The sequence below is a fragment of the Rhinoderma darwinii genome, chromosome 9 (genome assembly GCF_050947455.1).
Source record: "Rhinoderma darwinii isolate aRhiDar2 chromosome 9, aRhiDar2.hap1, whole genome shotgun sequence".
NCBI classification, from domain to species: Eukaryota; Metazoa; Chordata; class Amphibia; order Anura; family Rhinodermatidae; genus Rhinoderma; species Rhinoderma darwinii.
The window spans coordinates 33,537,809-33,562,488 of NC_134695.1; the positions used below are offsets into that span (position 1 = coordinate 33,537,809).

A 24,680-nucleotide genomic window follows, 5' to 3' on the forward strand; every position below is an offset into this window, starting at 1 on the left:
TTTTTGCGGGACAAGTTGTAATTTTTTATAGCACCATTTTGGGGTACATAGAATTTATTGATTGACTTTTATTAACTTTTTTTTGGGGGGGATAGAAAAAAAACCTGCAATTTTGCCCCTCTTTTTTGCGTCCTAAATTTACGCTGTTTACCGTGTGGTATAAATAACACAATAACTTTATTCAGCGGGTTGTTGCGATTGCAACTATACCAAATGTATATAGATTTTGTATGTTTTACTACTTTTACACAGTGAAAACACTTTTTTTTCCAAAATTATTTGTTTTTGTGTCTCCATATTTGACGTGCCATAACTTTTTTATTTTTTTGCCGATGCAGTTGTATCGTTACCATTTTGGAGTAGATGCGACTTTGATCACTTTTTATCCAATTTTTTTTTAGGGCTGGATTCAAAGAAAGTTTTTTATTTAATTTTTTACGATGTTCACAGTGTGGGTTAAATGATGTAATAAGTTCATAGTTGGGGTCGTTACGGACAGGTCGATACCAAATATGTGTAACTTTTTAACTTTATTTTGTTTTTTTAATAATAAAGCAGTTTGTAGAAGGAAAAAGTGTTTTTGTTTTTTTTGTTTTTTTTCACTTTCTTTTTTTCCAGTTTTTATTAAACTTTTTTTTAAACTTTTTTACTAGTCCCACTAGGGGACTTCACTATGCGATTATCCGATCGCATTTATAATACACTGCAACACTTCTGCCATAGAAGACAGACACTCGGCGATCTTATCGCCGCGTGTCAGTGGGATTAAAGGGAGCTACCTCCCTCTCTCCAAAACAACTCAGATGCGGCGCTCGCTATTGAGCGCCGCATCTGAGGGGTTAAACGGGTGAGATCGATACTGATATCGATCTCACCGATTCGAGCAGGGATTCCCCCAGCCCTCAGCTACCTCTGGTAGCTTAGAGCAGGGAGATTTAACGGCTCCCTGCTCTGTTTATTTATTCCGATGCAGCGCCGTAAAAAGGCTATTGCATCGGAATAAAGCCCGTTAGTGGCCACCGTAAAAACACTATGGGGCGGCCACTAACGGGTTAAATCGCACATCTAGTTATAAAGAATCTTTTCATAAATGAATAGTACAGGTAAATATTAAAAACTTTGTAATATATTTTATTAAAAAAATTATGCTTCCTTCACTTCTCAGGCTGCTTTCCTCTCCCTTCTTTTCACTCAGCCTGTTATCTCTAAGAATACATCTCCAGGCACACACGCACGCACACGCACACACGTCTATGGAGAGGGCAAGGGGGAGGAGGAGGCTGCTAATTGATTTATTATCTTACTCTGAACTGTGGTAGAGCATTATCTTAGGCCTCATGCACACGACCGTATTTTTTCCCTCCCGTAAATACAGGCGGAAATACGGGTCCGGTGTCACACGTATTCGACCCGTTTTGCACCAGTATTTACAGACCCGTGCCTGTAAATACGGGCCCGGTGTCACCAGTATTCCACCCGTATTTACGGGCACGTATTCTCTGCAAAATTGCACTGCACTAATCGGCAGCCCCTTCTCTCTATCAGTGCAGGATAGAGAGAAGGGGCAGCCCTTTCCGAGGTAAAAGTAAAAGAAATTCATACTTACCCGGCCGTTGCCTTGGTGACGCGTCCCTCTCTTGACATCCAGCCCGACATCACTGGATGACGCGGCAGTCCATGTGACCGCTGTAGCATGTGATAGGCCTGTGATTGGCTGCAGCGGTCACATGGGCTGAAACGTCATCCAGGGATGTCGGGCCGGATGTCGAGAGGGACGCGTCACCAAGGCAACGGCCGGGAGGCCGGACTAAAGGAAGAAGCAGGAAGTTCTCATTAAGTATGAACGTGTCTTCTTTTTTTTTACAGGTTGCTGTATATTGTGATCGGTAGTCACTGTCCAGGGTGCAGAAACAGTTACTGCCAATCAGTTAACTCTTTCAGCACCCTGGACAGTGACTATTTACTGACGTCGCCTAGCAACGCTGCCGTAATGACGGGTGCACACACGTAGCCACCCGTCATTACGGGAGCTCCATAGACTATGGGCTGCCCGTGCCGTTATTACGGCCTGAAATAGGACATGGTCTATCTTTTTCAACGGCACGGGCACCTTCCCGTAAGAAAATGGGAAGGTACCCGTGGCCAATAGAAGTCTATGAGCCCGTTATTACGGGTCGTAATTACGACCCGTAATAACGGGAGTTTTTACGGTCGTGTGCATGAGACCTTAGTAAATATAGCAGTATCAAAAGTGTTTGTGGGTGTGTGTGCATGTGTGTCTCTCTTCCAGCAACTTCCTTCTTCCCCCTCCCCTCTCCATAGACCTCTGTTAAAACCACAATAGAGCAAAGCAGCCTTATAAATGGAGTAAGAAGCATATTTCTTTAATAACATATATTACAAAGTTCCTTATATTTATCTTCACTATTCATTGATAAAAAGAGGTTTTATAATTGGATATACGCTTTAAATTTTCCAAAAGTTTGAACCTTTGGATGGACCCCCCACACCCCCAACCATGATCATAGCTCTTATTACAACAGGCTGAGCCAAGGATGCTCTTGGCTGGTGATTGGGGAGAAAGGAGACTGGTATTCCTCATCTCCAAACACCACCAGCCCCATCCGTTGCTGTGTTGTCCAGCCTGCCCTGCTAGGAGAGTACACTAGCTAACAGTAAGGGTATGTTCACACGGCCTATTTCCGGCCGTTTTTCGGGCCTCAAACGCCCGAATAACGGCCGAAAAATCGGAAGCAGAATGCCTCCAAACATCTGCCCATTGATTGCAATGGAAAAAACGGCGTTCTGTTCCGATGGGCCGTTTTTTTCGCGCGGCTGTTTTGAAAAACGGCCACGTAAAAAAACGGCAGCGAAAAAGAAGTGCAGGTAACTTCTTGGGACGTTTTTGGAGCCGTTTTTCATTGACTCTATTGAAAACAGATCCAAAAACGGCCGTAAAAAACGCTGCGAAAACGCAGCGAAAATCGCGAGTGGCTTAAAAAACCTCTGAAAATCAGGAGCTGTTTTCTCTTGAAAACAGCTCCGTATTTTCAGACGTTTTTAGTCTAGTGTGTGAAGATACCCTAATAGTAGTAGTCGGCAGGTTCTCTCCCAGCGTTAAAGAGGCTCTGTCACCACATTATAAGTGCCCTATCTCTTACATAAGGAGATGGGCGCTATAATGTAGGTGACAGCAGTGCTTTTTATTTAAAAAAACTATCTATTTTTACCACTTTATTAGCGATTTTAGATTTATGCTAATGAGTTGCTTAATGCCCAAGTGGGCATATTTTTACTTTAGACCAAGTGAGCGTTGTACAGGAGAGTGTATGACGCTAACCAATCAGCATCCTGCACACCTCTCCATTGATTTAGGCAGCGCATAGGGATCCTTTTAGATCGCTATGTGCTGTCTTATACTAACACATTAACAATACTGAAGTGTTTAGACAGTGAATAGACATTCCACGGGATGTTTATTCACAATCTCTGCACTTCATTACTGTTTCTATGGTAGTTACAGCAAGGAAGCGTGATCTCGTTGTAACCTGTCATTTACAGCGAGATCTCGCGAGATTACGCTTCCTCTGCTGTAACTACCACAGACAGTAACGAAGTGCAGAGATTGTGAATAGACATCCCGTGGAATGTCTATTCACTGTCTAAACACTTCAGTTTTGTTAATGTATTAGTATAAGACAGCACATAAGGATCTAGCAGGATCCCCTATGCGCTGACTAAATGAATGGAAAGGAGTGCATGAGGCTCATTGGTCAGCGTCATACACTCCATTGTACAACGCCCACCTGGTCTAAAGTAAAAATACGCCGACTTGGGCATTAAGCAATGTCACCTACATTATAGCGCCGATCACCTTATGTAGGAGATAGGGCACTTATAATGTGGTGACAAAGCCTCTTTAAGATAGGCAGGGCAGACTCCATGAAGAAGAGACAGCTGCTGGTGTTTGGGGAGGAAGGCAGCCACAACCTCTACCCAGCAGTCTGCTGTGCTGTACACAGCCACTAAATACAGTTACCATGCAGTTCCAGTATAAAAGGACCAAATATCACCACATCATGCCCACACATTTCCACCACCATATTGTTATGACATACTGTACCTCTACACCAGGACATTATCACCGCTTAGTATAGTGGATTATATTCAGTCACCAAGAACTTTACCACCTCTACACAAACTTCCCACTAAGGCAGCATTCAGATTGGCGTAATGCGGGTGCTTTATTGCTCCCAGAGTATGTATGATCCGCCTGCGGTTCACGTTGGGCCCCTGCCTAATCTATTCCCACCAGAACAGGTTTTATAATCCACCTCCTGTTCTACTCATCCCGCTTCCCACATGCGCCAAAATCAGTGGAGGAGGAGTCGAAGGAACGAAGTAGAAGCGAAAAATGTATATTCAGGATGCGCCAAGAACATACCTATCAATATTTAATTGTTATAAAGAGGGACAAATGTTTCTCTAACCATGCCCTATCCCCACCCATACACACCCACTTCAGCACACACACAGTATCATGTTCCCATAGTGCCTCCCCACTGTATAATGCCAACGTAGTGGCCTTCACACAGTATAATGCCCCCATAGTGGTTTTCACAGTGTATAATGTCCCTCCAAGTGGGTTCCTACTCAGTATAATGCCCCTACACACAGAATAATGCCCCATAGGGCCCACCACACAGTATAATGCTCCCATAGTGCCCCACACACAGTATAATGCCTCACAGTGCCTCCCTTTCACACACAATATAATTCCCCATAGTGGCCACACACACACACACACACACACACACACACACACACACACACACACACACACACACACACACACACACACACACACACACATTTTGATGACTCCATAGTGGGCCCCACTGAGTACAATGCCCCATAGTGCCCCCCACAGTATAATTCCCCATAGTGCATAGCAGCCCCCACACAGTATAATGCCCCCATAGCGTCCCCTATACAGTATAGTGGCCCCCACACAGTATAATGCCTTCATAGTGACCCCACACAGTATAATGCCCCATAGTGCCCCCACACAGTATAATGCCCCTATAGCTGCCCCTCACACATTATAATGCCCCCACACAGTATAATGACCCCCTTAGTGGCCCCCACACAGGATAATGCTTCCATAGTAGCCCCCACATAGTATAATGTCCTCATACAGTATAATACCCGTATAGCTGCCCTCACACAGGATAATGCTCCCACACAGCATAATGCCGCTATAGCTGTCCCCACACAGGAAAATGGCACTATAGTGTCTCCCTACACAGTATAATGCCCCTATAGCTGCCCCACACAATGTAATGGCCCGATAGCTGCCCCCACACAGTATTTTGTCCCTATAGCTGCTTCCCCACAGAATAATGCTTTCATAGCTGCACCCCCACACAGTAAAATGCCCCATATAGCTGCCTCCACACAGTATAATGTCTCCATAGCTGCCCACCAAACACAGTACAATGGCTTTTTTTGTGCTAAATATAATTCCAATAATCTCTACAAGCATAAAAATAATAAAATAAATACTCATCTAACCCAGTTCCCAAGACGATTGGAGGAGATCTCTCTGTTCGTCCGGTCAGTGCAGTGTGTGACACGGCACAGAAAGGCGCAATGACGTTACTGCATTGCACCTGTCTGCACCGAGTCGCTCACGGCTGGGTTTACAAAAAGAATTGTGGAGTAGGGAGCCGACGGCTTACTGCTCCACTATTGGATTCAACTGTATCTGCATTCTGAGGTTAGAATCGGGACATGCCACCCGGGACAGCGGGACATTGCCTGGTATCCCAGACTGTCCCGCTGAATCCGGGATAGTTGGGGGGGAGGTATGGCCAAGAAAATGGCAACCGTAAAATACAGGCACCGGCCTGACCATAAAATTACTCATCAGGCCAGTAGAATACTGGCCAGGTACCAACCTTAGTAATAGGGTACTAGTGGCACAGTTATTGGTAGCAATGTGCCTAAGAAAGTTACGGAGGCATGGTGAGTAGTACTCTTATGGGAAACGGAAGCTGGCATTGTTATGGGGGCATTGTGTCTGGCTCTATTATATTGACATTGGTTATCTGCCAAATTGGGCATTTGCATACATTTGTAAACTGTATGAGCACTGTTCCTTTGAGTGTTATAGGAGTATTGGAGGTGGCTCTAGGATATAGGCAACGTGGCTGGTTCTACTGTGAGAGCATTGTAGCTGACAATATTATGGGGGCACTAACTGTGGCTAGTAATTTATGAAAGGACCGTGGCTTACTCTACTATGAAGAATTTTGACAGGTACTATTATTGGGGAACTGTGGCTAGTACTTTTACAGGAGCACTGTGGCTGACTCGGTTATGAAAGAACATTGGCTGGCTTTCTAGGGGGGCCTTGTAGCTGATGTTAAAAACCTTGAATAAAATGAAGTGCACTATATAGGGCATTAAATGTGTTCCACCAGGACATTATTAGCAAAATGTTGGTGCTCACCTGGTGTTGTTGTGCTCCATGCAAATCAACATGGCTTGCTTTTCGCTTTACAGGAGATGGGAAGCTTCCGCCGTAGATCAATCCCGAAATCCGAATAGAATGATTTTGATATTTGTCCGTCAGTGTGAAGACAAAAAAAGGGATCAACTTCGGGCACTGCTCAGGGTTACCAATCATCCATACATTTCTGGACAGTCCATAAATATAGGAAAAAAATTCCCAATGTCCATAAAAAAAATTAATGTCCCTATGAATTTTGGAAGTTGGAGGAGCTTGTAGAGATTATTGGAATTATATTGAAGAAAATTTAAGTACATGTTGCTAATGTGTTTATATCAGTATTCAAGACTATAGATATTTGTTACTTTTAATCTTTATGGTTCATTATTGTTTTTCAATTGATCCATAAAAAATGTTGGCTGTCTGGGATTTTTGGATAAATTGTCCTGTGTAAAGAAAAAATAATGTTGGCAACCGTGGCACTGACGCAAATTAATTAATAAATATTTTACTGAAAGGACATTAGTGCTACAGCAGCGTTCATTAATTTGCAGCAACGCCTGAAGTGGATACCTTTTTTTTGTTTTCTCATTGACTGACCTGTATCTCGTGTTTTTACGGGGGCATTGTAGCTAATGCTCTTATGAGGGACTGTGGATCCCTCTTGTGGAGCACTGTGGTTGGCTCCATCATGAAGCAACTTTGGTTGGCTCTTTTACAGGTAAGGCTTCGTTCATTGGTTCCGTCGGACATTTCCATCAGGGGAACCCATGAATGGAATCCAAACTGAAACAAACAGAAATCATAGGTTTTCGTTTGCATCACCATTGATTTCAATAGTGACGGATCTGGAGCAAATGGTTTCCATTTGTCACCGTTGTGTAAGGGTTCTGTTGTTTTAACTGAATCAATACCGTAGTCGACTGCGCTATTCATTTGGTCAAAACGACGGAACCCTTACACAACAGAGACAAACGGAAACCATTTGCACCGGATCCGTCACCATTGAAATCACGGGTGATGCAAACAGAAACCTATGGTTTCAGTTTGGATTCAATTTATGGGTTCTCCTGTTGGAAAACTCAGACGGAACCCATGAACGGAGTCCCGACGCAGATGTAAATGAAGCCCAACTGGTGCTTTTATGGGGCCATTTTCGCCAGTGCTCTTATGAGGGACCATGGGGGCTTGTTGTCACTGGCATTGTCATGGATGCTGGCTCTAATATGGGGACACAATTATCGGTCACAGTGCTTTACACTATTGATGCTGGCTCTATTATGGAGGCCTTTTGGTTGGTTTTATTATGGGTATTGTGGATAGCCAAGGAAAATTTTTATATTTTCTACTTACTGTGGATAGCCTTATAATGAGGACACTGTATTTGACATTGTTATAGGGGAACTGTGCATCTATGAAACGTGGCAGTTTAACGCATTTTCTGGTACTGTCATGGGCCACTATGCTTTGAAATAATATAAAGGCAATAGTATGGGGAAACTGAATGTGGCTGGCAATGTTATGGAACACTGTGCCTATTACTGGTATGTGGGAACTGTAGCTGGCACTGTTATGGGTACATTACGGATGGAATTCGTTACTGGGGAATTAAGAACCTACAGATATTGCACTTTCCTCATGTAGTGTTTATGTAGGAATTAGTACCCCCCCCCCCAGGTCAATTTTAACCTACTGGTTTATACACTGGCATAGCTTATTAACATGATAGAAGATTGTATAACATGGAATCCTCCTTTCCATTTGTGCATTAACACTACATTTGCTAATGAGATTTCACATAGGATTCACCTACAAAGAGAATCTTTCAGTCCAGCAGTAAACTAGTACTGCCAGGGTTAATAAGGACATCCTACCCACCACATCTGGTCTCCCCCCTCCTCTCGTGTTTCCTCTGCAGAATGCACAGTACATCTGGATCCTTCACATACAAAGGAACCAAGCCTGACCATAAACCTCAGCAGCCACACAGGGATTTTTTTTACCTCTTCTGTGCCCACAGCTTCGAGTAGAAGCTCCTGAGATAGCTATATACGTGGCAGTGCCCAGAAGACATGAATACCCTCCATATACTTCAGCTATGCGCCTTTTATTACCAGCTCTTTGTTCAGTTTGATCAGAACACGGCTGCACCTTCGCCCATCATAAAGTTTCCAGGAGACAACTCGCCCAAGACAGACAAAGAAATGGTCACTGTAAGTAGCTGAATGCCAGTCTCTTTTCCTTCTACTCTCACAGTTTCTGTGTCTGGAACTTATAACAGTTTTGACGTTTTGTAGTAAGAACATTCATTGTTCTATATAAGCTTCGCTCCCAAAAAAAACTGTACAGAGACAGTCAGAAACATTTCTAGTTATTACATTGGGCTTCCACACGTGAATATTTTGGACAATATCACTAACAGATAAGACAATCACTAATAACTGCCGTACAATCGGGATCAAATGTGAGCAATAGCAAATTTGTGTTTGTACATTCTTCAACGTTTTCCTCAATCCCAGTTTATTGTATGGTAGGTACAACTGAGGATTCCAATGCAGGGCAATGCAAGCTAAGGCTTTTTAAAACATAGTAAAATTTGCCCATCATAACAAAATATATATATGTCCATTCAGAAAAAAAAACCAATGGTAATATTGCTATGAACCAAGGGTGGGAAGCACACATGTATGGCAGTAAAATACAAAGCACCCTAACAATTGTACTACTGCTATGAACCAAGGGTGGGAAGCACACATGTATGCCAGTAAAATAGAAAGCACCCTAACAATTGTACTACTGCTATGAACCAAGGGTGGGAACAACACATGTATACCAGAGGTGGTGCCAAAATACTAAGCACCCTAACAATTGTAATACTGCTATGACTCAAGGGTGGGCACCACACATGTATACCAGAGATGGTACCAAAATACAAAGCACCCTAACTATTGTACTACTGCTATGAACCAAGGGTGGACATCACACATGCATTCCAGATATTGTACAAAAATACAAAGCACCCTAACAATTGGAATATTGCTATGAAGCGTGGGTGATTGCCACACATATATGCCAGAGGTGGTACTAAAATACAAAGCACCCTAACAATTGTACAACTGCTATGAACCAAGGGACAGTACCACACATATATGCCAGAGGTTGTTCTAAAATAAAAAGCACCCCAACAATTGTAATACTTCTATCAACCAAGGGAGAGTACCACACATGTATGCCAGAGATGATGATAAAATACAAATCACTCTAACAATTGTACTACTGCTATGAACCAAGGGTGGGAACAACACATGTATACCAGAGGTGGTGCCAAAATACTAAGCACTCTAACAATTGAAATACTGCTATGACTCAAGGGTGGGCACCACACATGTATACCAGAGATGGTACCAAAATACAAAGCACCCTAACAATTGTAATACTGTTATGAATCAAGTGTGGCCATCAAACCTGTAGCAGAGGTGGTGCCAAAATACAAAGCACACTAAGAATTGTAACACTTCTATGAACAAAGGTTGGGCACCACACATGTAAACCTGAGATGGTACCAAACACTGAAATTAAAAAATGGCAATGATATGACCTACAAAAATAGTGAATAAAAAAATACCTACGTATTAATGGAGAGCGACCAAACTTTTACTACAGAATAAACCAGGTCCAACCGCCAGGATAGGAGATATAGAAACACCTTAGTGAGCACGTATGGCTGTTTCAGTATCTCCCATAGAACATAGTGGAAATTAATGTCAATTCTGCATTGTGAACGGGAGACTCCAACTGATCAGACATGCTTCGCATATCATATCAATATACCATAAGTGTTTTTAATTGGAAAACTCCTTTAACGTATAAATGGAGTTTGTGCTTTCTATTCCTTTGACTGGAAGCAGGCGCACATGAGGCTACTCATGATGATTATTTATTTACTGTGACACAATGTTGACATTTCTGCAACTTCAATAATTGTTACAAAATGTTTTATGCATTGTGGATATGTCACGCAGCAAGAGACACCTCTTAAAAAGGTTTTGCCATGAAGAGGTTGTGCCCTCTGACCAACCACCGCTGAGGTTGCAGCAGCCTCAGTGTTAAGCTGATTACTGCGGGTCCAGCATCTCTAAGTCCCATTATACAGCTGTTTTTGCTGGTAGGTAAAGACTGTGTGGCCGCCTATTTTCCTGGCAGAGGCTACTGCAGGGGAAACGCAGTATTACAAAGCACTCATATTAATTAATGGGCAACCATGTAATGCAAGGTAACGCTGAGTCCAACTGAGTGGTCTTCCATAGATGGGGGTCCCAAGTGGTGAGCTCTTCTGTATGGCGTCATATCCAACCACGGATTTCACTGCAAATCCACGGCACATCGGCAATGTTTCATGCATGCATGCAGCATTGTTTCATGCTGATTTTGGCACATATTTTGTCAATGATTTGCAGAGGATGAAATCCGCGTCGAAAATTGCCACGAATCTGCAACAGTATAAACATGGCATGGGTTGGAAAATTTTTGTATGTTTCAAAAACCGCATCCACATGTATTGTACTGTAAATTGCTGCATATTTTTCATGCGGATTCCACACCAAAATTCTGCAGCGGTTACGCGGCGTCTGAATTCACCCTTAGGACCCTATATAGTCTAGATTCAGGGCTGTAGGCTATAGGCGGTGCAATTTTTAGTGCCGAAGGGGGCCCAAAGCATCCTCTGCCACATAAGAAGAGACTAGTATTATAGAGTTGCCCTTTCACATAATAGGTATGGAGCTGCTACAGATTTAGCATTGGGTGCAGAAGCTTCGGGTTATGCTTCTGTCCGCCCCTTTAGTCATTAGAATTTCATAAATCTTTCTTCAACCTCTCTGCAAGTTGAGCAAATTTGGCAAAGACGACTGATTTACAACATTTTCTACAGTGGCCACTTTTTCTATATGTGTCAAAACGGTGCATTTCTGCCACGATTAACACAATTGCGGCAAAAAACGCCACAAAAAATGACTCGTGTAAACATACCCTTGGACTTCCTAATCCCTGCATAGACATAGAGTTAAAGAAGACCTGTCACCTCTACTAAGATTTCCCCATGAAATAACAATTCTGTAGCATATTTTCTTATAACTCTGCATTGTGCCTTTCCTCTGTTATTCCTCTGAGAAATTTATGAATAAACATTCTGAGACTGTCAGCACTGATTGGACAGTGTCAATCTTTTGTAGGGACTCACCCTCGACTGGTAACGCCCAATTGTCATATTATTCATACATTTCTAGCAGGAATAACAGAAGAATGGCACAATGTTCTGAGAAAAGATGCTCCAGAATTTTTACTTCATGGGGAATGCAATTATTTGCTAAAATAGACATGTCAGGAGAGGCGGATGACTGCAGCCACCACTAGGGGAAGCTTAGAATACAGCATACACTTATGGATTGAACCCAATAATATAACAGTGTGTAAGCTCCCTCTAGAGAAAATGTCATCTATGTCTATGTAGAGAATTTGGAGCTGTGTATAAAAAAAATGGGGCTTTAACCGCTGTAAAGATATATTAAGAAATTAATTCGCACAGAATGATTAAAGAGGTTTTCCAATCCCATAAAATTGATGGCCTATCCTGCTCTTTTGAAGGGGCCGAAGCACTTGTATGAGCGCTGCTTCCTTTTCATTTCTACTGCTGATATTGTGAATCGTCAACACACTTGTAGCGGCGGTTCACAGTATTACAGCCTTCTCCCATTGAAGTGAATGGAAGAAAACTTTAATACTGTGAACCGTCGCTCCAAGTGTGTCGACGATTCACAGTACAAGCAGTGGAAATGAAGGGGAAGCAGCGCTCGTACAAGCGCTGTGGCCCCTTTAAAACGGCTGATTGGTAGGGGTACCGGGAGTCGTGTCCCGATCAATCACATATTGATGGCCTATCCTGAGGATATGGGACTGGTAAAGCTCTTTAACCTAAAAAGGACATGGTGTTAACCCCATTATTCTTTGTATATCCCTAAACTACTGTATACTATAGTCTTGCAACTTTACAAGTTATTATGTTATTGCATTTACCATTTTATAAAAACCTATAAATGCCCATATTATATAATCAAAGGAATTTTTTCAGTTACTCCTATAAGTATCTACGATCCAATTAAAGCCATCCTAATAGAGCCTGATATTTGTGGTCTCCCTACCAGTGACCTTTAGTCATGTGATTTTGAACATTACCGGAAATTAACTGATAATATTATTTATTTTGGCTACAGATTTTGTTTCTTAATTTGGGTCAGTTCACACGGAGTCGGAAAACGTGCCAAAAAACTTCCGAAAATTCCTACCATTGATTTCAATGGGAGGCGGAGGCGTTTTTTCCCACGAGTGGAAAAACCATTTCGCGGAAAAAAGAAGCGACATGTCCTATCTTCGGGCGTTTACGTCTCTGACCTCCCATTGACATCAATGGGAAGCAGAGAAAGCGTATTTCGCTGCGTCTTTTGCCCGCGGCGCTCAATGGCCGCAAGCGAAAATCGTCCTGCAGGCAGAGCAAAATCTGCCTCAAAATTCCAAAAGGAATTTTGAGGCAGATTTTCTGCCTGCAAAAAACTCGGTGTGAACCCAGCCTTAGGCTATGTTCACACGGAGTATTTTGGGGGAGGAATATCTGCCTCAAAATTCCGTTTGGAACTTTGAGGCAGATTTTCCTCTCCCTGCACGCCGATTTTTGCGGCGATTTTCGCGCCGTTTTTCGCCCACGGCCATTGAGCGCCGCGGGCATAAAACAGCGCGAAATACAATGGGAGGCATTTTCGGGCCGTTTTTGCCGAGTTTTGCGACGCGGTTTCCGCGTCAAAAAACTCGGCAAAATACCCCGTGTGAACATAGCCTTATAGTTATCAAATAATATGATTGTCTCTTCTGTAAAACCAGTAAATCACTAATGAAATATAAATATCCAGTACATATGCATTTGTGGTGTTTTCACAATGTTTGGTACAATAAATGTAAGTATGTTGATAAGGCTTCGTTCACATCAGCGTCAGACTTGGGTTTCCGTCCGGGGAACCGATGAACGGAAAGCCAATCGGAAACCATATATTCCGTTTGCATTACCATTGACTTCAATGGTATTGCTTCTATTGCAATTGGTTTCCGTTTGTTTCCGTTTCGTAAGTTTCCAGGTTTTTTTTCACGGAAACAGTAGCGTAGTTGGTTCCTCCGACAGAAAGGTCTAACGGAACCCATGAATGGAAGGCTGACGCTGATGTGAACAGGTCCTAAGAATGTACAAAAAAAATTTGCTGAAAATATTATTAAGTCTGAATGCTTTACAATCATTATATTCACCTTGCAGCAATATCTACTCAAGTACTATGGCTGCCCTAAAGACACGTGCCTGATGGTGCTAAAAGATACATTAAAGAAAATGCAGAAGTTCTTTCATATTCCAGAGACAGGAGAGATGGATCAAAAGACAGTTGACACTATGAAAAAGCCCAGATGTGGTAACCCAGATGTGTCCAACTATCAGTTCTTCCCAAGGAAGCCCAAATGGGAAAAAAATGATGTAACATACAGGTGAATTCATGACCTGTCCTCTATGTTCCCCGGTAAAGTCTATATGGCTTTTCACACTCTAAAACATATACTTTTCACTAAACATATAATAGTTTTCTTTAGGATCTTGGGGTACACTATAGATCTTGACTCTGAAACTGTGGATGATGCTTTTGCTCGGGCATTTCAAGTCTGGAGTGATGTCACACCTTTGAAGTTCACTCGACTAATGGATGGGGAAGCTGATATCATGATCAATTTTGGCCGATGGGGTAATTCACTTTTTCTTTCTTGCTATATGTTTATGGTGAATCATGGACCTCACAATTATTTATCTGTTTTATACATGTGTTTCTCAGAGCATGGCGATGGCTATCCATTTGATGGTAAGGATGGTCTACTCGCTCATGCTTTTGCACCAGGATCAGGAGTTGGTGGCGATTCTCATTTTGATGACGATGAGCTTTGGACTTTAGGAGAAGGGCAAGGTAAGGCTTTTTTCTATACAGTTGGCAGTATACTGTACATCTAAACCAGTATGCATAGACTTATGGGACAGATGCATGCTAAAAGTGTGTCCTATTGGCAACATCTACTGTATGTCTGGATACCTTTTTTTACTGTATAAAAAAAATGAGAGCTGCAGCACTTTCAAAACAAGAGGACACCACAAAGTGGTATAATTTATTTTTTCTTATAATGGAAGTCAATGGCAGATGTATCTACAGATGTAGCCATCTTTATCTTAACTTTTAAAGCATTAAATACGCAGTGTCGAGAAACGTTAAAGGGGTTATCCGGGGACCAAAAATTGCATTGGAATAATATATTTATGTGAAACTAAGTAACTTACTAATATACTTTAATTAAAAATTCTGTGCAGTTCAAACCTCATGAATTATTCAGGAAGTGCTGGAGGTTTTCTAATAGGGATGATGCTCCGACATGGCTCCATGTGACTGAGCTCTTGCTTCATCTGCTGTTCGTGAACATGACCGCAAGGGGCTGTCACATTGCCTATTGCCTGAGTCCCGAGCAGAGCATCAGCTAGTGCTTTACTCGGGACTCCAGCACTGCTCCCGACATCCATATTTGGTCAATTCAGGGGTTTCCTATCGCTGGAGTTCCCGAGCAAAGCATCAGCTGATGCTCTGCCTGGGGACTCCACAACTTCTGCCCACGCCATTGTCACTGTCCATATATGGACAATGATGTCGGCAGCAGTACTGGAGTCCCCGAGCAAAGCATCAGCTGATGCTCTGCTCGGGACTGGCTCTGTCACCACATTATAAGTGTCCTATCTCCTACACAAGGAGATCGGTGCTATAATGTAGGTGACAGCAGTGCTTTTTATTTTAAAAAAAACAATCTATTTTCACCACTTTATTAGCGTTTTTAGATTTATGCTAATGAGTTGCTTAATGCCCAAGTGGGCGTATTTTTACTTTAGACCAAGTGGCCGTTGTACAGGGGAGTGTATGACGCTGACCAATCAGCGTCATGCACTCCTCTCCATTCATTTAGGCAGCGCATAGGGATCCTTTTAGATGGCTATGTGCTGTCTTATACTAACACATTAACAATACTGAAGTGTTTAGACAGTGAATTGACATTCCATGGGATGTCTATTCACAATCCCTGCACTTCGTTACTCTGTCTGTGGTAGTTACAGCAGAGGAAGCGTGATCCCGCGAGATTACGCAGTAAATGACAGGTTACAGTGAGATTACGCTTCCTCTGCTGTAACTACCATAGAAACTAAAGTAAAAATACGCCCACTTGGGCATTAAGCAACTCATTAGCATAAATCTAAAAACGCTAATAAAGTGGTGAAAATAGATTGTTTTTTAAAATAAAAAGCATTACTGTCACCTACATTATAGCGCCCATCTCTTTATGTAGGAGATAGGGCACTTATAATGTGGCGACAGAGCCGCTTTAAGCAATAGGCAATGTGACAGCCCCTTGCAGGAATGTTCACGAACAGCACATGAAGCAAGAGCTCAGTCACGTGGGGCTGTGTCGGAGCGTCATCATTATTAGAAAAGCTCCAGCACTTCCGAAATAATTCATGAGGTTTGAACTGCACCATTTAGTACAGAATTTTTAATTAAAGTACATTAGTAAGTTACTTATTTTCAACCCCTTTAACTTGCCTTTTTTTAAAGGCTTTTGTTTTGTGATATCACACTGCAGCAAGTTATTAGATGGCTACATCCGTATACGTATGGGTAGATGTTTGCATACATTTATGCATATAATACATTTGGATCTGTCTGTAAAAAACAAACAAAAATGTTCAATTTCCCAACTGTATATAACTGGGTATCTTTTTTGATGGATCCTTTTGGCAGATGCACTGCACAACCGAGATGCGCTTTTATGAAATGGAAGAAAATATTTGCATCATAAGGGTGGCCATATGTTTTTGTTAAACAAGCCCCATCCTCTGTAGTCTATCCATGGGCCTAGCCAGAGATATTTTAGGCCAGGATTACGCATACATTTTTTATGCAGTTTTTGACTCATTTTTGAGACAAAGCCAGAAATGGATCCAAAAGGAAGGAATGGTATAAAGAAAAGACTGATGTATCGCCTTTCTTTTGTGTCCACTTCTGTGATTGGCCAAAAAAACTGAGCGAAAAACTGCATCAAAAAATGCACCAAAACTGTGTGTGATCTTGGCCTTACACCATCCTTGATCTTTGAAAGGATACTTTATATTTGCCCATTTGTACAGTGTGTAATAAGACAAGTGTTTGTGGTTAAAGTTTATTTTCCTCAATGTTCTTTTTTTTTTTCTGTTCACATCTTATGTGGCATATATACAAATAATCCTAGATCATAACACGACTTCTATTAGATTTGTGCCTCATTGCCTAGAATATTCATTGATCTAGAATTACATATATAAGACATAGGAGCAGACTGATGCTATTTCGCCAGTTGTATAGTCCTGTTTAAGAGTTATGATTCTTTATCACAGTTGTGAAAGTGAAATATGGAAATGCTGATGGCGAGTTCTGCAAATTTCCTTTCCTCTTCAACGACAAGGAATACAACAGCTGCACCGATTCTGGAAGAACTGATGGATTTCTCTGGTGTTCAACCACATACAACTTTGATAACGATGGCAAATATGGCTTTTGTCCGCATGAATGTAAGTTTTCATTACAAAATACTAAAATAAATGTTCCTTCGTGTTTTAGTTACAGTTTACTATTAACGTTATTCCCAGATTTATTCTTATGTTTATTATAACTCATTGACCATCTTGTTAAAATATTACCATATATATTTAAACATACAGCCCACGATGCCTCCACGTACATGGCAGCCTTCCCCATTGTGGTGATACCGGGTGTTTGGTATCGCCGTTGTGGGTGAAATAATCCAGGCGGACACAGAAAATAGTTTAACAGTTAAAACAGCGTGTTTATTTGAGGGAGACACAGAGGGGCACAGTACACATACCACTCGCTGTGATAAAGTCTATTGGTTGATGGTGAATACTCTGCCTTCTTTCTTTACTCTGGACCCTGGATACCCCATCTGTAAAATGGCTGACTCCAACCTCCAACTGCTTTTTCTTACCAACTGTCATGCAACACCAGCCACGCCTCCTGCACACGTAACAGTCCAAAAGGGGAAATTCTATAAGGGGAGATAGAGGGGAATAATTGGAGAGTCCAAGAGGGAAAATAGAGGGGAATAAAGGGACGATACAGGGGCCGATAACCGGGCTTCATTTAAGAACAACTGTCTAAAGGCGGTTAGGGTGGGAAAGAGTGACTTGATCTGACACTTGGTGCCAGAACACCACTCCCGTTCCGCCACATACCTCCCCCTTCTTAAATCCACAGGGAGTCCGATTGGCCCTCTGGCGGGTCGACGGTGACCTGGGGGCCTGGTAATGAGGTTCTACACCCATCAGTGTCATGTTGCCGGGAGAGACCGTCGGCGTTTCCGTGGTCTCGGCTTGTGGGAAACAACAAAATTATAGGTTTGCAGAGCCAAACTCCATTGCAACAACCGACCATTGTCTCCTGCAGTCCGGTGCAGCCAAGTAAGAGGATTATAATCTGTAATGATGGTGAATTCCCTCCCATAAACGTAGGGTTGCAGTTTTTTGAAGGCCCACACAATGGCCAGGCACTCTTTCTCAATTGTAGCGTAAGCCCGCTCTCGGTCCAGCAACTTACGGGAGAGGTAGGCAATGGGGTGCTCGTGACCGGCTTGGTCAACCTGGCTTAGTACTGCTCCCAGTCCAACATCAGATGTATCTGTTTGTACTAGGAACCACCGGTGGAAGTCAGGGGCGGCCAATACAGGGGATGATGCCTGGGCGGCCTTAAGACTTTAAAAGGCCTGGTCACAGTCAGGGATCCAGGGCATATTCTTGTTGAACCTTTTGGCTGTGAGGTCTGTCAGGGGTTTGGCCAGGGAGCTGTAGTGAGATATGAATTTTCGATAATACCCTGTGGTCCCTAGGAATGCCCTGACTTGTTTCTGGTTAGTTGGCTGGGGCCACTGGAGAATGGCTTCCACTTTGGCAGGCTCAGGGCAGAGGTGCCCACTTCCTACACGGTGACCTAAATAGGAAACCTCCGCCATTCCCATTTGGCATTTATCAGGGCGAATGGTTAGGCCTGCGAGCCTGATGCACTCTAAAATTTCCACCACATGAGCCAAGTGTTCCTCCCAGGTCTCACTGAAGATGGCTATGTCGTCCAGGTACGCATGGGCATAGCCTTGACACCCAACGAGAATCCGGTTGAACATTCTCTGGAAGATCGCGGGCGCATTCTTCATCCCAAACAGCACGCCCGTAAATTCGAACAGGCCGAATGGGTTGATGAAGGCGGAGCGCTCTTGGGCCTCTCTGGTCAGGGGAATCTGCCAGTAGCCCTTGCTGAGGTCCAGAGTAGACACGTAGCGTGCCCCCCCCAGCCTATCAAGCGGCTCGTCGATCCGGGGTATGGGATAGGCATCCGTAACGGTTACCTCGTTCAGCCTCCGGTAGTCGACACAGAACCTCATGGTTTTGTGCTTCTTGGGGACCAGCACGACGCCAGCCGCCCAAGGGCTGTGAGATGGTACAATGATCCCCATCTCCAGCATCTCATCCACCTCCTTTCGCATCATGTCTAACACTACGGGAGCCACGCGATATGCTGGCTGTCTCATAGGCTGGGCTCCCCCAGTGTCAACCTGATGGGAGACCAAGGAGGTACAGCCTGGACGCGTGGTGAACAGGCGTTCCTGTGCATCCAACACCTCCCCCATCTGTCTGCTCTGAGCTGGGGACAATTGGGACCCTAGCTGTACTTCTGCTATTCCCTGACCTTGTCGGGCTTCGGCTAGCAGGTCAGGGATGTGATCGGCATCGGGGTCATCCATGGGTGGACAAGAGACGGCCATGGCCGTGACTTCCCGCACCACGTAGGCTTTTAATCTGTTAATATGATACAGGTGTATCCTGGTCCTTTCTTTGTCTAGGGCTACTGAGGATTAGTTTCCCCGTGCCGTCCAACTACTGTGAAGGGTCCTGCCCAGTTGGCTTGCAGTTTGTTGCGCTTTTCGGGCACCAGAACAAATACCTTCGTTCCCACTTCTAACTCGCGGGGCCTGGCTCGTTGACCGCAACCTCGCCTCTGGCGTCCCTGAGCGACATGTAAATTCTCATGGGACAAATACAGCAATTTGACCAGGCATTTCCGCAGGTTGTGCACATATTCTATTACTGGGGCCTCCGGGCTTGAGAAAGCTCCCTCCCAACCTTCCCGAACTAAGTCCAAGGGCCCTCGGACCTTCCTCGCGTATATCAACTAGAACGGGGAGAACCCTCTATAAGCGAAGAGAAGCTGCTGCAGAGATCGTTCCCAGTCCTTCCCCTCCGCGTGGACATACTGGAGCAGCAATTGCTTGAGGGTTCCATTGAACCTTTCGCACAGTCCATTCGTTTGGGGGTGATAGGCGGTAGTCTTTAGTGGACGTACCCCGAACTGATTCCAGAGGGACTGCATCAGTTCCAGTTGGAATTGAGAGCCTTGGTTGGTCAGCACCTCCTGCGGGAACCCTACCCTACTGAATATGTCCATCAGGCCTTGGGCGACGTGCCTAGCATTCAGGGATGAGAGAGCCACGGCGTCAGGGTAGCGAGTAGCGAAATCTACCAGAGTTAATATGTAGTGCTTCCCACTATGGCTGGGGTTTGGTAGCGGCCCTATCAGATCTATGGCTACCCGCTGGAAGGGTTCCCCGATAATGGGGATGGACTGGAGCGAAACTCTGCAAGGTGCTCCACCTAACCATTGACATACGGGGCATGAGGCTCAGTACCGCCGTACATCCTGTGTCATCCCTGGCCAAAAGTAGTTCCGCTAGAGCCAGGTTACGATTTTCCGATTGCAGGCGTGGCCTACTGCTGGGATATCATGAGCCAGGGAGAGCAAGTGGGAACGGTAGTGCAAGGTCACCATCAGTTGCTTAGTGGCGGTCCATGGGGCCTCGGGTGATATCATGGGTTTTATGCAATATAATAATCCATTCTCCCATTTGTACTGCTCTTGGGTGCCTTCTATAGGGGCCTGATCTGCAGCGCTACAGGCTGGGGCTAAGGAGGGGTCAGTCGTCTGGGCAGTCCGGAACTCTGCTCTAGCCACCTCCCCCAAGTCTACCTGACAGTCAGTCTCATCTGTCGTGTTTGCAATGTCAGAGGTTGGTTCGCTTACCACTGGTGGTTCTGGGAGCGGGATTGCTGAGACCGGAGCTTGGCTGCGGGTAACTGCAGCCACGAACAGGCTGGAGAGACCGTTCCCCAAATCATTCCCCAAGAGGGCTGCAGTGGTGAGGCCTTCCATCAGGCCAACAATGACTATTCCCTGGCCGGCACCACCAGTCCATGAACACTCGGGCCAGGGGGATGTGGATCTGTTGGCCACTGGCCAGGACGACATTGACACGTCGATCTCTCAGGATCTGGGATTCTGGTACTAAATCAGGGCGCACAAGGGTGAGGGAGGCACCCAAATCCTTGAGCCCCTGGACGACGTGATGACCCACCACAATTGGCTGGAAATGGCTTAGCATTTTGGCCGGGGTATCTTGATCCACATGGCCTGCAACATGGAAGGCTACCTCCTCCACCTCAGGTGCATATAAGAGGTAGTTGTGCTCACAAAGGAGATCATTCATCTCTTGGAGGTGAGCAACATGGTGTGGGAGCTGGCGTGGCCCCAGGACCGGGGCTCTGATCCGCGGGCAGTTACATTGCATGTGCCCAGCTTTGTTGCAGCTGAAGCAGCAGCGGATCTCTGGAAGGTCCCGTCCCCTTGGAGGGACTACGGCTGGCTTGGGCCGTAACGAGGGACGATACAGTGGCAGTCGAGATGGCCCCTAGGGACGGGGCGAAGGATGCAGAGTAGGTCTAAGGACAGGGCGGCTGGTACCTCTCCATCTGGGCCGGTTGGCCACGAACTGGTCCTCCAGGGTAGCTGCCTGCGTTGGGGTGTCTAGGCTCCGGTCAGTGACCCACTCACGAATCTCGGGGTCCATCTTCAGGAGGAGCTGTTCCAGGATGAAGAGACTCTCAATAGCTTCTGCGCTGTTCGCCTGTTCTCCCCTCAGCCACTTAGTGCAGCTCTGCTGTAGCTGGGTAGCAAACTCTGCATAGGTGCTGTGGGCCGGGCACCCCATGGTCCGGAAATTGACTTGGTAGGTCTCTGGGGTGATGGCGAAGCGCTGGAGCAGGGCGTCCTTCAGGCGGGAATAATCACGGCAGTCCTCCACACAGCGCCCGATAAACTTCCAAGGCTTTGCCCGGAATAGTATGCACTTCCATGATAGACTCAAATACATGGAGGTGCGTGTCAATGTCCATGGTGACCTCGTTAAAGGCGGGCACGTCGCTGAACCGCAGGTGTGGCCCTCCGTAGCCGCTGGGTGCCTGGAGCGCTGGTGCACTCGTTAAGATGGGGATTCGCACAGGGATCTGGACCACCGACTCCATTACGCAGGCTCTCTCGTGCTCTGTACAGTTAGGGCCCAGGGAGGCTAGCATCTCACCTATGAGAGTGGCGGTGGCCGAAGAGGGGGTGCTGTGGGTCCGTTCCGCTCTTTCTTGTAGTCCTCTTTGTCACTCAACACGTGGTGCGCTCTGTCCCACACAATGAGCTTGCTTGCCAGCATGGCCTTTACCTCAGTCGACTCTAACTGGATTCCTCGAACTTGGCAAAGCTCCTGCAATGTCCTCTTGGTGTTTTTGAGGTAGGGGCTGCTTCTGGGGTCCACCGGAACACCATGGCTGTCGGAAGACATTTCTGGGGTCAAAGCAGGCGTCGTATCCTGTGTGCACTCCCTCTGCTGTTTTTGAATATCTGGCCGCGAAGCGCTGGATGGTACCTGTCCCCTGCCGCTTCCCTGTTGTACGGGCTGGAATATTATCCCACCTCTGCCACCAAATATGGTGATACCGGGTGTTTGGTATCGCCGTTGTGGGTGAAATAATCCAGGCGGACACAGAAAATAGTTTAACAGTTAAAACAGCGTGTTTGTTTGAGGGAGACACAGAGGGGCACAGTACACATACCACTCGCTGTGATAAAGTCTATTGGTTGATGGTAAATACTCTGCTTTCTTTCTTTACTCTGGACCCTGCATACCCCATCTATAAATGGCTGACTCCAACCTCCAACTGCTTTTTCTTACCAACTGTCATGCAACACCAGCCACGCCTCCTGCGCACGGAACAGTCCAAAAGGGGAAATTCTATGAGGGGAGATAGAGGGGAATAATTGGAGAGTCCAAGAGGGAAAATAGAGGGGAATAAAGGGACGATACAGGGGCCGATAACCGGGCTTCATTTAAGAACAACTGTCTAAAGGCGGTTAGGGTGGGAAAGAGTGACATGATCTGAGACTTGGTGCCAGAACACCACTCCCGTTCCGCCACAACCATAACACTCATATAGTGAATGTAATTCGTACAATACCATCAGGTATGTTTGGCCTCAAGTAAATGAGTATATATCTAAAGGATATGTCCTAACAGGACAATTCTACTCCATATACCCTATGTATATAATAGAGGGGTGTCCGTTACTCAACAGCCCCTTCTGTTGGCCAAAGTGAAGAGCCGTTGCAAAGAGGAGCTCCTGCTCTCGAAGACATGAAATGACCATGCATTACATGGTCACCCAATCATTTAAATGAATGCTGTATAATACTACATTACAAATATGTGGCACCCAATGTTGCCAGGGTTTTCCCGTGAATGCAAGAAGGGGTTTTCAAGTTGAGAAAACCCCCGTACTATATGTTAGACACAGTACCAGAATTTAGCTAAAGACAACTGAATTAAACAACCCTTGAAGGATGGAGGAACCGTGCACAACATCCTTTTTGTATGCTGAATAAACACCAGAAGACCAGAGGAGGACATCATACTGTTAAGGAAAATACATTCTTCCTGAAGATTTCTTTTCAAATAGGGTTTGTAGATCTGTGAGTTTATTTTGTGACATAAGAAGGAACATTTGTATGGACAAATAACAAAATGACTGCCAGTATGCACTTAGTTGTAATGTAATCCACTAATGTCTGTCATGATGCTTAGGGGGTATACTGTTCTGAAAACGATTGCACTAACATTGTAAGTAAGCAAAGTCTGTCCTCAAGTGGGGATCTCAAGGGGCCATACATACACAAGTATAGCTATGGGAAAAAAAGAGACAGTCCCTACTCCATTAAAGTGTTTTTCCCCTTTAAGGGTGGGTTTCTTCATAACAATGCGTGTAACCATCAGACAAACATTCTTGTAATTCATTACTGAGACATTAATTTCTGTTTAGAATTTTCATCCAGGGATACTCTGCTATGGCTAGAAATAAATGTACTTGAAAAGTCATTCCTATCCCAGTCAACAAAAAAATACTACCATTTTCCAGAATGTCAGCTGCACATGTATGAAGATATACTGTAATTCTGTGAAAGTTTGGCAGTGGCGTATGCCCGTTTTCTCTTTCACAGATTTTCATAGAATCCATGAAAAATAACCCTGTGTGGGCCAATAAGAGCAGCTCTGGCATGCCCAGTACTACATGGCCTTCATCCCCATTTGATCGTTATCAGATCATCAGGCTGGCTTCTACTCAAAAATGGGTTGTCTTCATGAGACAAACCTTTAATGCACTACAAAAACAATTTACAACAGAATTTAAAGAGGCTCTGTTACCACATAATAAGTGCCCTATCTCCTACATAAGGAGATCGGCGCTATAATGTAGGTGACAGTAATGCTTTTTATTTAAAAAAAACGATCTGTTTTCACCACTTTATTAGCGATTTTAGATATATGCTAATGAGTTGCTTAAAGTCCCAAGTGGGCATATTTTTACTTTAGACCAAGTGAGCGTTGTACAGGGGAGTGTATGACGCTGACCAATCAGCGTCCTGCACACCTCTCCATTCATTTAGGCAGCGCATAGGGATCCTTTTAGATCGCTATGTGCTGTCTTATACTAACACATTAACAATACTGAAGTGTTTAGACAGTGAATTGACATTCCACGGGACGTCTATTCACAATCCCTGCACTTCGTTACTCTGTC

General features: G+C 44.5%; 1 protein-coding gene across 1 annotated transcript in view; it reads left to right on the forward strand.

The window, feature by feature from the left end:
- The first annotated feature begins 8,422 nt into the window (after positions 1-8,422).
- MMP2 (matrix metallopeptidase 2) overlaps positions 8,423-24,680 on the forward strand; it is a 52,331-nt gene continuing 36,073 nt past the window's right edge. Inside the window, exons 1-5 of the mRNA XM_075836915.1 lie at positions 8,423-8,727; positions 13,869-14,092; positions 14,195-14,343; positions 14,431-14,559; positions 17,058-17,231. Of these exons, the coding sequence (XP_075693030.1) occupies positions 8,587-8,727; positions 13,869-14,092; positions 14,195-14,343; positions 14,431-14,559; positions 17,058-17,231 (817 nt within the window). The 5' untranslated portion in view covers positions 8,423-8,586. The remainder of the gene's footprint in view (positions 8,728-13,868; positions 14,093-14,194; positions 14,344-14,430; positions 14,560-17,057; positions 17,232-24,680) is intronic.